The sequence below is a fragment of the Cariama cristata genome, unplaced genomic scaffold (assembly GCF_000690535.1).
Source record: "Cariama cristata isolate BGI_N322 unplaced genomic scaffold, ASM69053v1 scaffold5648, whole genome shotgun sequence".
Classification (NCBI taxonomy): domain Eukaryota; kingdom Metazoa; phylum Chordata; class Aves; order Cariamiformes; family Cariamidae; genus Cariama; species Cariama cristata.
In genome coordinates, this window is record NW_009631555.1 from 48,653 (window position 1) to 59,727 (window position 11,075).

The window sequence follows — 11,075 nt, forward strand, 5'->3', positions numbered from 1 at the left end:
TGAAATAATAGAAATTGTGAGAAGCGCTTGCAAGCAAACTTGAACTCCATTCTTTCAACCCATCAGCACACATTTATAAACCCACCTATTTCTTATGTGGTTTGTCTGACCTTGTTATGTCAAAGCAGCTACCAACTTGTGGAGTATCCCCAATCACAGGTACACAGTCAGCGCTCAGGCATATATATGTGTGTGTGTGTACATGCATCTAGAAGAGGTGCGTTGAAAACAGAAATTCAGAATTGAATTGAAATGCAGAATTTATATACTACGGTTATGTTCCCTCTAAATTTCTCAACTCATGCCTCATTATTAGGTGCATCTACTGTGTAACTATTTCCTTATTATTTCCTTATCCACAAAGCACTGTCCTTGCATCCTTCACCTCTTGCTGCTGTTTTATATCAGCTAGGCCCACATCAGCAAGATGTTGAAAAATGAATGGATCTTGAGTTTTAGACATTTTTGTCATGATTTCTACATTGCATCTAATGTTGATTCTATACTACGTCAATAGTTTAACGACAGAGTGGATAAGCACCACATACGTAGTAGCTTACACATATCTATCTGTTCTCTTAACTCTTATTTTGGAACGGTCCTTATGTTTAGGAAAACTGCATTTGTTTACTTTTAGGTAAGTTAAATTTCAATAAAGTATCTTGTGCAGTCAACTTCCCACTGAACAGTATTAGTACTCTTATTTGTTTTAATAAATTGGGAAATAAAATTTACTAATTTTCAACCTTAATTTCAACTCAAGAAACATTTTGTGGCATTTTATACATCCAAAGAAAAGTATAGGATTTTTTAATATGCCTTACGATTCCAAATGAGCTACTGTGCTTCCATTTAAATCACAGTATTAAATCTTGCAATGAAATCAAGACATTTAATAGCCAGATGAGATAGATAGAGAGTGTCTTGCATCAAAAAGTAACAAACTGAAAAGACATGAGTTGAAAATAGGTTGGTAAATGTGAATGTATTTCTGTGATGAGCTATGTACACCATATTTTTCTTGCTTACTGGGATATAAATAGAGAAGTTGTGTATGAATAATACATTGAAAAAATCAGCAGATAGAATGAATATGGAACTTATTCATAAACATACTGCATTTTAAAGAAGCAAGAGAAGAAATAGCAATGTCTACTACAATGTATGCGTTATGAAGTTGAAAGTTGGGTTCATTTCTCTTTCCATTAATCCTCCTCTCAGTTTACTGTTTGTCCTAGCCAACTAAATAGTAAAGCATTTATAGCCTGATAGCCACGAAAGACAAAACACAATGAAAGACCACTGATAAGTCATGCTTTGTGTAAGTCTGAAATAAAAGAAGTTTAAGAATTTGGTCAATAGTATTCTTGTTATTACATAGCCAATTGCAGAAAATCATGCAAAGGCCATTCTTCAAGACACCAAAACCTCCAGTCTGTGAGTCAGAATCAAATATATACAGATCATTCTTGACAGACATTTAGACAAACACTTCTTTAAAACTGCCAGTGATTACTCCACTATCTGTTACAGTGCTTGATTATATTAATAGTTAAAAAAAATGTTCTCATTATTGATTCTTAATCTTCCATGTTGCAAATCATGCCAAATACTACTTGTTCTCTCCTGGATGCAGAAAACAATTTCAACCATCCTTCTTTACACTTGCATTGTATTGAAAGTTTTGTTTTTCTTTCTGAAAACCAATTAAGTGAACCTAGTCGTTTTCAGCTTTTCTTCACAGATTGTATTTAAAGCTAATCCACAGAACGCTATTACTCTTCAGTGGTCATTTTTTCATTTACATGCATATCCTGCTTTATAGTAATTTCTAGATGGTAACTCTGTGATCCCTAAGTAGGGAAAATAACCAGGCATCTTAAGAATGTGAAATTATATCAAGTCATGTCCAGCTGTTCTTCCTTTACAGTAAATCATTAGCACTGTGAAGGAAGAGTTTCTAAGGTATGTATGGTGGTGCTCACTGTTATACCATCTTCATAAATTCTTACAGTAGTATTGGCTAAATACTTATTTTGGCATCTTTACAGTATATGTGAGCATATTTGGTCTATAATTACCTACATTATTTTCCATTTTAAAGCATATGATGTTTGACCTTTCCATGTGCTCTTCAACCTGAGTTCTCAGTGAGTTACCAGAGATGTTGCCAGTGACTCAACTTTGGTTAGGTGGGTGGTTCCTAGTACCCTAGGGTAAATTTAAATCAGCTTGCTGATAGTCGTAAATCAGATTTCAGAAAGCTGGTGGCTATTTGCAGTCTTAAAAATAATTTTGGATTAATGTACTGAAGGGTTTAGCGAAGTCATGCTGTGATGTTACAGATGTGTACAGCACAAGTGGCTGCTGCCTTAGTGATTATTTTACATCCTCCTCGCACCAGTAAAGAAGGCCTGAAAGCAATGGAACCTGGAGGAAGCACTGTTAGAGGATTATGTGGTTTAGCGGAGGTGCAATACCAACTCCAAGAGCTGCCCTTGGGAGCTATTTCCATATGCTTTCGAGCTGTTTCTCTTTTTCCATTCCTTAAGGTGTGTGACACCTACAGCTAACATCTGCACCATGTGCTAAGAATGCACAAAATACTAGGCTTGTCGATACTTATTGCACAGATGTATTTTTCTGCTTTACTTTTAAACAAAGGAAGACAGAATTTGCAAAGTACTTGAGAATAAGGGACTAAAAACCCAAAACCAAATAAAAGGCAAGGCAATTGAAAACTTTTTGCAATATCCTAACTTAGAAGAAGAAAGGGAAAGAAGAGTAGGAAACAGATAGCATATTCTTTATTGTATTTTAAACATTTCATGTTTTACAAAGAATTTCCAATGGTGTCAATTTTATTTAATGTGTGAGCTCTATGTTTTATTTCCATCTCCTCCAAGAGTGATTTGTTTGAACCACATAGTTCAAAACTATGACTTAAGCCAGCATACATGTCTGAAGGACTGAAGGTACAGAAATAGCTGACTATTTTACTTCAAGGTGGTTTATCTTAATTGAAATCCATGTAAGTAAAGAGTTGAAAATGTCCTTGGGGAGCTAAGGGAAATTTTAAAAGACATAAATCCCTCCTCTTTTTTTCTTTTTAAGCTGCAAACCCCATGAGATTTATTACTGCTGATTGTTATTAGAGATCCAGCTAATATTTTTTTTCCTTCATTCTGTATTGGTTTAGTCTGTAAGTCATAATCCAGCATCCCTGATCTTTCTTGCAGTTTTGGCTTTCCCTGCTTTTCTCCTGGGAATTAATCAGGACCGCCTAAAGGAAAAACTGACCAGCAGACAGATGGACAGCAAGTGGGGAGGCAAATCTGAGTCTATTAATGTAACGCTAAATGTGGAACAAGCCTGCTACACCAGAGATGCACTGGCCAAGGCCCTTCATTCCCGTGTTTTTGATTACTTGGTGGATGTAAGTTGGATTTGCTTGTTCTACTGAAGTATCAAAACAAGTACAAGTACACTAGGAATGTTCTTTGCAGTGCTCTTGTCAGTCATTTCTTTCACCCAGTATGTTTCTTTGCCTAAACCTTAGCAGCAGCACTGAGCAGTGCAGTGGGAGCATGACCACAGATATCAAATACAAGGCACTGATAATATGACAAACGCTACACTTTCTTTGAAGCAAATGAGCTGTGCTTTCAGCACTGTATTTGCTCAGTCTCCTGCCACAACTGTCCCATGAGATATTCTGATGTTTTCTTCCTGTCAGCATCCATACTTCTCTGACTCTTACTTTCTCCAACATAGTTGAGCATTTTCAGACGAGTAGAATTAGTGGGTTATGGTCCCCTGCTCTCTTACCCTGCTCTCCAGCACAGAACCCCTTCAGCATCCTGATGTTGCATTTGAGCAAATGGTCAAATTCCATTCTCCATGCTAAAGTACTCTGTTCTTCAGAACGAGACCCTGGGCTGGATTGGTGGCTTAGAAACCTTACCTTTGGCCACATATGCTGGCTAGATGAAGCAGAAGTCTCCTCCATGGTGGCAGTGCTAGGGTCTCAGAAGTCTCCTTCATCATGACAGCTCTGTGATTCCCACTATGTGCCTGTCCCAGCACTGACACTGCAAAGTAGGGGAATACAGAAATAGGTGAAAAGATTCATGGCACCATCTGCAAAATGCTTCAGATTCTTAGACTTAAAGCTGTTCTTTTTTTGTTGGCTCCTTTTCTTTCAGTGAGCCAGTTACACCAAAGGGGAAAGATTTTTACAAACAGTAGATCCAAAGGCTCGCTAACCTGGAAAACAGGACAGTATCCTGTTCATTTCCTAGCTGTTAATAACACCTTATTAAAAAGTGAAAGTAAAACACCCTGTTACATATATTTGTATTCCATTCAAGTATGTGCTTTTTGAAGAAACCCAATATTTTTATATAAAGATTTAAGGATATGAATATATCTTTTAAATATATAAACTACACTTTGTTTTACATTTTGTTTCTGTTTTATTAGTCTATTAATAAGGCTATGGAGAAGGACCACGAAGAGTATAACATTGGTGTCCTTGATATTTACGGCTTTGAAATATTCCAGGTAAGGCAATGCAGTACTCAGGGTTTGAGCTGATCTGACCTGGGGGAGATTTTTGTTATTTAGAAGGGAAAAAATCCAAACCAGAAAAAAACCCAAATCCTGTGGCCAGAATAAAAGCAAAAAAAAACCCCAAGCCCAGCTTTCTGGACATCGAGTTCTCACTGGTAATGTCTCACTTAATAAACACAAAGTATTGAAGAAACTTCAAAGAAACTAGGTCATGGATCTTAAAAGATCTGAGATTACACAGAATGTCTATAAAGTCAGCAACCCATCCATCACTGACAGTGTTTCTTTGAAGCTTATTGCCAGCATAAGAACTAAGAATTATTGTATATAAAGCACGAGACTAATTTTTAAATTGTTTCCTTTTCTATAGAAAAATGGTTTTGAACAGTTCTGCATCAACTTTGTTAATGAAAAACTACAGCAGATTTTTATTGAACTGACACTGAAGGCAGAACAGGTAACCAGATGTTTATTATTTTTGAATTCATAAATGAGCTATTGCTTTTTCAGTTGGTTGAAAAATTGAAGTTTCATCATCTTCTAACAATAAAATCTGCCTTGTTAAGCAAGACAAAGAAAAAAAACCCCTTTGTTGGCTAACCCTAAAGCTGTAAATCACATCAGCCGCAGACATTTATTCGCTAATACAGTGGTACGGAAGTGAGTCCGTCATACGGTGTACTAATGCAGTCATATGACTCTGCCCAGACTCGCTGCATATTCTGACTCATTGACAGAAATGGAAAACTGCAGCTTGGTTCCATCCCTGTGCTTTTGTTGGACATGACACAGAGTTAAATGGGAATACTTTTCTTAATTTCCTCCACACCCTTTTTTTTTTTTTTTAAATATATATCTGAATGAAATAGATTACTGAGACAAATGCAAAAATACTTCTGAGAGTATTTGCAGTTCTCTGCTCACAGTCTTACTGCAAAATCTTGCTTTACATGAATGTGAGCTTCTGCATGGGAGGGCAGACAGAATGCAGCCGAGACAGAAGCATTGTGTACAGTATGAGCTCAGGCCTGGCACCAACTTCAGGACAATGTTTTCAAGAATGCACATACACAATTGCCTTTGTATAAAAGTTAACTGATCATTGAGGTTGAGCACACAAATGACCTGCTAAGTGTCTAGCTGAACTCATGTATGCAACTGAGTGGGTCAATTTAATCAAATTTTAGTATGAATTTTTTCCCCAGTGAGTCTCTAGATGTCTTTATGGTTACAGTAATTGCATGCAGAAACAAAAAGTAGAGCTGTGTCTCCATTTCATGTGCATTTCTGAATGTGTTGTTTTGGGAGTCTGATCCTTGATAGGCCTATAACAATCTTGATTTTTAAAATAGATTAGGATATGGGTGCTTCCGTGCACTGTCAAGGTACTGTAAAAGTCACTTTGTTGACTATTTGCGAAGTGCTTTGACAATAATAATGATGAAATACTCCTGTTCTCAGTAACTGCTCAAGGGCTAGGAATAACAAAAGAATCTGTGGGGAGAACACAGAAGGATTCCTAGGGAGTAGAGAGCTGGATTTAACTATCATTAGGGTTATTTCTCCCACCTCCCCCCAATCATACATTTGACAAGTCTTTCTGAACATGAGTAGTGCAGTTTCTGTATAGGTAGTGCATTGTAAATCTAGCGCTACATTCACCATGCAAAGGAATATTTGCATCTTTCTTTTTACTTAACAGGAAGAATATGTGCAAGAAGGAATTAGATGGACACCGATAGATTACTTTAACAACAAAATAGTGTGTGACCTTATAGAGAACAAAGTGGTAAGTATTTAGAACAAACAGATGGAAGAAAGAACAAGATTTTTCTGTAAAATATTTGGGCAACCGCTTCACTGTTAAGAACATTCATAGGAAAAATGCAAATACTGTTGTTCAGTTACTGAGTCATACTAAGCCTATATATAAATCTTACATAAGATGTCTTATAAGAGCTCTAAGGTATATATCATCTAAGATACCGACCAAAAAGAGAACCATAAGATAGCATGATTGATGTGTGACTAAAAAAAATAGTGATGGAAATTAAAATTTTATCCACCTAAATTTATCATGAACTTCATGACATATTCTACTGTATATTAGATAAGGCTCTCTGTGTCCCTGGGACATGTATTTCAGTTTGGGGATGCTACAATACCAGCTTCCTTTGAGGTACTGTCGCAAATTAAGCAGGAACAAGTGAAGAGAAAGTATTAGGAAGTGTTGTAGATAAAAAGAAATTTTATGTCTTTGCTAGACAGGATGTTCTGCAGTTTAAAGTCTTTGTGTTCTGATTTGGGGTGACAACAAATGTTGAGTTTTCCCTTAGGACAGATGTAGGTTGTTTTTCAGCTAGTCCTTTGTCCTCATGTAAGCCAGGTAATTTTAACAATGGTTCAAGTACTATAGTGACTTGTGCTTAAATGCACATCAGATTTTGTCCATCTCCTATCTGTATCAGGATAATTAGGAAGAGGATAGGATTTCTGTTACAATCTTAGATATTTAGCTCTAAGTTTGACAAGCTACAGCTTATGAGTTTAAATGCTTACCTCAGACATGGGTTTATTTTTTGGTGGAATGAGAAAGAAGATTGCTTTGTGAAGGAATTAAAAACTAAAACAAATGTTGGGTGTTTTGGGGTTTTTGTTTTGTTTTTAACAGCAATCATTGTTTTTTCCATCATTTCCCGCTGTCACTATTATTACACGTAGTGGCATCTCTCCTTGAACTATTTGCGTGCCTGTGTAGAAATTAATCCTCTACTGTGAACTCTACTGGTTGGCGGGGAATTTTTCTTGCTGTGATTTTGCTCTGTTGTTTTTGTAGCAAAGATAGTTTTCTGTTTGGGAGGAAAAACTGGCATTGTAATTTTTTTTCCTCACTTCTTTTGCTGTTTTTGTTATTCTTCTTCAATGCATTAGAATCCCCCAGGGATTATGAGCATTTTAGATGATGTGTGCGCCACAATGCATGCAGTGGGAGAAGGAGCTGACCAAACACTGCTTCAAAAACTCCAGATGCAGATTGGGACTCATGAACATTTCAACAGCTGGAACCAGGGATTTATCATTCATCATTATGCTGGAAAGGTAATGTGGAAAATCATCACTGAATCACGTGTAACGTATTTATAAAGAAAAAAGAACAGTAATGAAAGGAAGGGGGAAGCCCTGTAGAGGGCTGTTTTGATTTTAAATAGCTAGATTATCTCAGGAGAACAGTGTCTTCCTTTCACAATATAGGGACCTTAGAACAAATATGCCCTAACATGTGTCTCGTACTTAGGAGAGATGAGTCTGGGCCTTGCTGCTATCAAACATACTAACTGGAACTTAATAGTAAATGTAATAAATAAATGCCCCATGTCTTTTATTAATAATAATCTTAATTGGTGGTTATAGTAGCGATAAATTTAAAGACTTCAGATATAAACATGATCCTTAGGTGATGATATACCAGTAAAACTGGGAATATAACGTACAGTTCTATTTCTCAGAGTATTCATGATTTCCTGCAGCTATAGTTAATAACAGTAAACTCTTATTATGCAAAAATTTTTCTTCAGTAAAATTCAGTATTAAATTCACTTGTGTCGTATTCCATTCACTAGCTCCATAACATTCTTTTTCACTGAATTTAAATACATGGATGAAATTCTTTTATATTTGTTTTAAAATAGTTAACTAATAATATATGCAAGGATTTAGTGATCATTGTAGTATCTTTAGGTTATACCAGGCTAACCAAGAAGTTCAGAACAGCTACTGATGAGGACAGAATTTAAATTTTCTTTAATTATTGGGTTCTCAACTTACCACAAACAATCAATTTCCACCTTGGCCCAGGTATCTTATGATATGGATGGATTCTGCGAGAGAAATCGGGATGTTCTTTTCATGGACTTGATTGAACTCATGCAGAGCAGTGATTTGTACGTAAGCAAAACTTGCTTAAAGCTAGGAATAACATGTTAGTTCAGATGGATGCAGAGGGCCTGACTTCTCTACTTTGCAACTTGTGAGCTCATTTGTATAAAAGCAGAAATAAAACATCACTGCAGTAGAACAGTATCACTTGCATTATATTGAACTTCATTTTCTGCAAATCAGCATAAGTAAGGTACTGCAGTGTCAGAATCAAATGGTATTATGACAGCCATTTGTTTTGGCCTCAAACAAGGTCATCAGTGATTTGGCATTTTCTCAGAACAGGCACTGTTTTAGCATATAAAGTAACATTTTTTTGTTATATGGGTTAATTAATTGATGCTTACTTTTTAAGTGTGTGTTTCTTCGAGTCTAGAAGTCTGGTATCATGTCTTCCAAGGCTCACTAAAATAGCAAGGGATCTCTGAGGAGTGAAGCTCATGGAAAATACTAATCTTAAAATAGATTTGATATAACTCCAGATTAATAGAAATAGCTATTTATATTCTGCTCAACTATCAACTTCTACAGCATATTCCTTGACATTCCTGCGTTGAATTGTCTTTCTATGCCAACACTATTTTATTAATTCTTTCCTAGGCCTTTTATAAAGGCTCTGTTTCCTGAAAATCTTCAAGTGGACAAGAAGGGCCGTCCTACCACTGCGGGCAGTAAAATCAAAGTATGTCTAGTTTTGCTGTGTTAGTATGTGCATATATGGGTGTGTGTGGATACCCAAGGGAAAAAAAAAAAAAAGTAGTCTTTGCTGTTTTTTACTGTCCAGACATATTTAAAGGTAGACATCAGGAGTATCTTGATTGCAAAGTGATGCAGTGTTTCAGCTGTTAGAATCATGTTTTGCTCCAGCATCACCATTCATTAAATGTTTTGTTCAGCTGCATTCTGCAGCAGTGGATTTTCCAAACGAGCAATTGATGGTAGTGATAATAGTACTTGCATCTGCATAATGAATGAGCCCCTTCACTCAGCCACTTGATGTCCCACAATTAACTACAGATAACTGGTCTCTTTATAGTGCAGAAATGCAGCAGGGCCTGATCCAATGCTCACTGAAGTCTTTTTACTGATCATAATGTGCCTTGAATAAGGCAGCAAGTGTTAGAAGGCAAGCATCTTTTTGGAGACTGGCTGTAAAAGATATGGTTAGATTACACATTTGCAGACTTTGGAAATCGATATTTTATTAACCTCTTTCCTCATATTTCACCCTGACAGTCAAGTTCACCTGGTGCATTCCATGTCACTCCCTATTTCTATGTAATAGTTTAAATATATTATATAGCTGAAGATAATGGTGCCTTCTATTTACTGATAAATTTTTCATGAGGTACATGAGGTTCTGGAGAAAGACCAAAGTCAATGGATCCAGTCAACTGGATCATCAGCAGATGGTTGATGATTTTTAGAAATCTCTCCCAGGATTTACCCTGTTCAGCTCAGACACTATTGTTTTCCCTCAATTTTACAGAAACAAGCAAATGACCTTGTTGGCACCCTGATGAAGTGTACACCCCATTATATCCGCTGCATCAAACCAAATGAAACAAAGAAGTCTCGAGACTGGGAGGAGAGCAGGTATGGATAAGCAGAGTATGTGATGAGAAACAGTACTAATAGTTAAAAAAAGCCACGAAAATTCAAAATTTGTAATAATACAGCCTACAGACAAGTAGAACTAGATACTCTAAAACCTTCAGAATTGAAATCTGGCATGAACTGTCCTAAACTTCAAGGATAAGCTGTGGTCACTTGGTCTAAATCAGCAGTTAGTATATGCAGTTCTTAGCTTTTCTCATACCAGTTACGAATAATGAACATATGCATAGCAGTTTCACAATCAGTGTATTAAAGACTCAGTTTTCCATGTGGAATTTGCACACCAAATGCATTATACATCAATTCTAACTTTTACTTTATGCTTTGAAAACGATTTCTATTAGGTAGCTAAAAAGCCAGCAGGATGTCTGTATCTGTATTTCTGTATCGAACTTACCAAAAAGTCTCTATAACCAAGAATATAGAAGGTTCTTTTTTACTGCTTGACTTTTAAGTTTCACTAGCCAGCTCTTTAAAGAAAAGTCACTAGAATATCATATTGGATGGTTACATAGACATTAAGCAGATGTCTAAATCATCAGTTTGGTTTATCACATCTGTTTTAAGGCATCTTTAACTATATGATGCTTTATAGCATCTTGCTATTATCTGAAAAAAGGTTCTCTTCTTTTTTGCACTGACGTGGGTGATCAGTATGGTATGTATACTACATGAGATCCTAGTATAGATAACGTTTATTACTTCTGTGCCTAAGTCGCAGAAGGCAAAGGCAGGGCCTGGGAGAATGAAGAACCACTCGCTGCAGGAGAAGGTCAGGTTCAAGACCATCTAAGGAACCTGAAGGTGCACAAGTCTGTGGGACCTGATGAGATGCGCCTGTGGGTCCTGAGGGAGCTGGCAGATGAAGTGGCTAAGCCACTATCCATTGTATTTGAGAAGTCGTGGCAGTCCAGGGAAGTTCTCGCTGACTGGAAACAGGGAAACGTAAC

The 11,075-nt window shown here is 36.6% G+C and overlaps 1 protein-coding gene across 1 annotated transcript in view; it reads left to right on the forward strand.

The window, feature by feature from the left end:
• LOC104166154 (unconventional myosin-Ie) overlaps nt 1–10,104 on the forward strand; it is a gene marked incomplete at its 3' end in the record, with an annotated part of 58,516 nt that extends 48,412 nt beyond the window's left edge. The window contains exons 10-17 of the mRNA XM_009705997.1: nt 3,240–3,436; nt 4,483–4,563; nt 4,943–5,029; nt 6,275–6,361; nt 7,504–7,671; nt 8,428–8,513; nt 9,109–9,190; nt 9,998–10,104. Coding sequence (XP_009704299.1) covers nt 3,240–3,436; nt 4,483–4,563; nt 4,943–5,029; nt 6,275–6,361; nt 7,504–7,671; nt 8,428–8,513; nt 9,109–9,190; nt 9,998–10,104 — 895 coding nt within the window. The remainder of the gene's footprint in view (nt 1–3,239; nt 3,437–4,482; nt 4,564–4,942; nt 5,030–6,274; nt 6,362–7,503; nt 7,672–8,427; nt 8,514–9,108; nt 9,191–9,997) is intronic.
• Nucleotides 10,105–11,075: the final 971 nt, after the last annotated feature.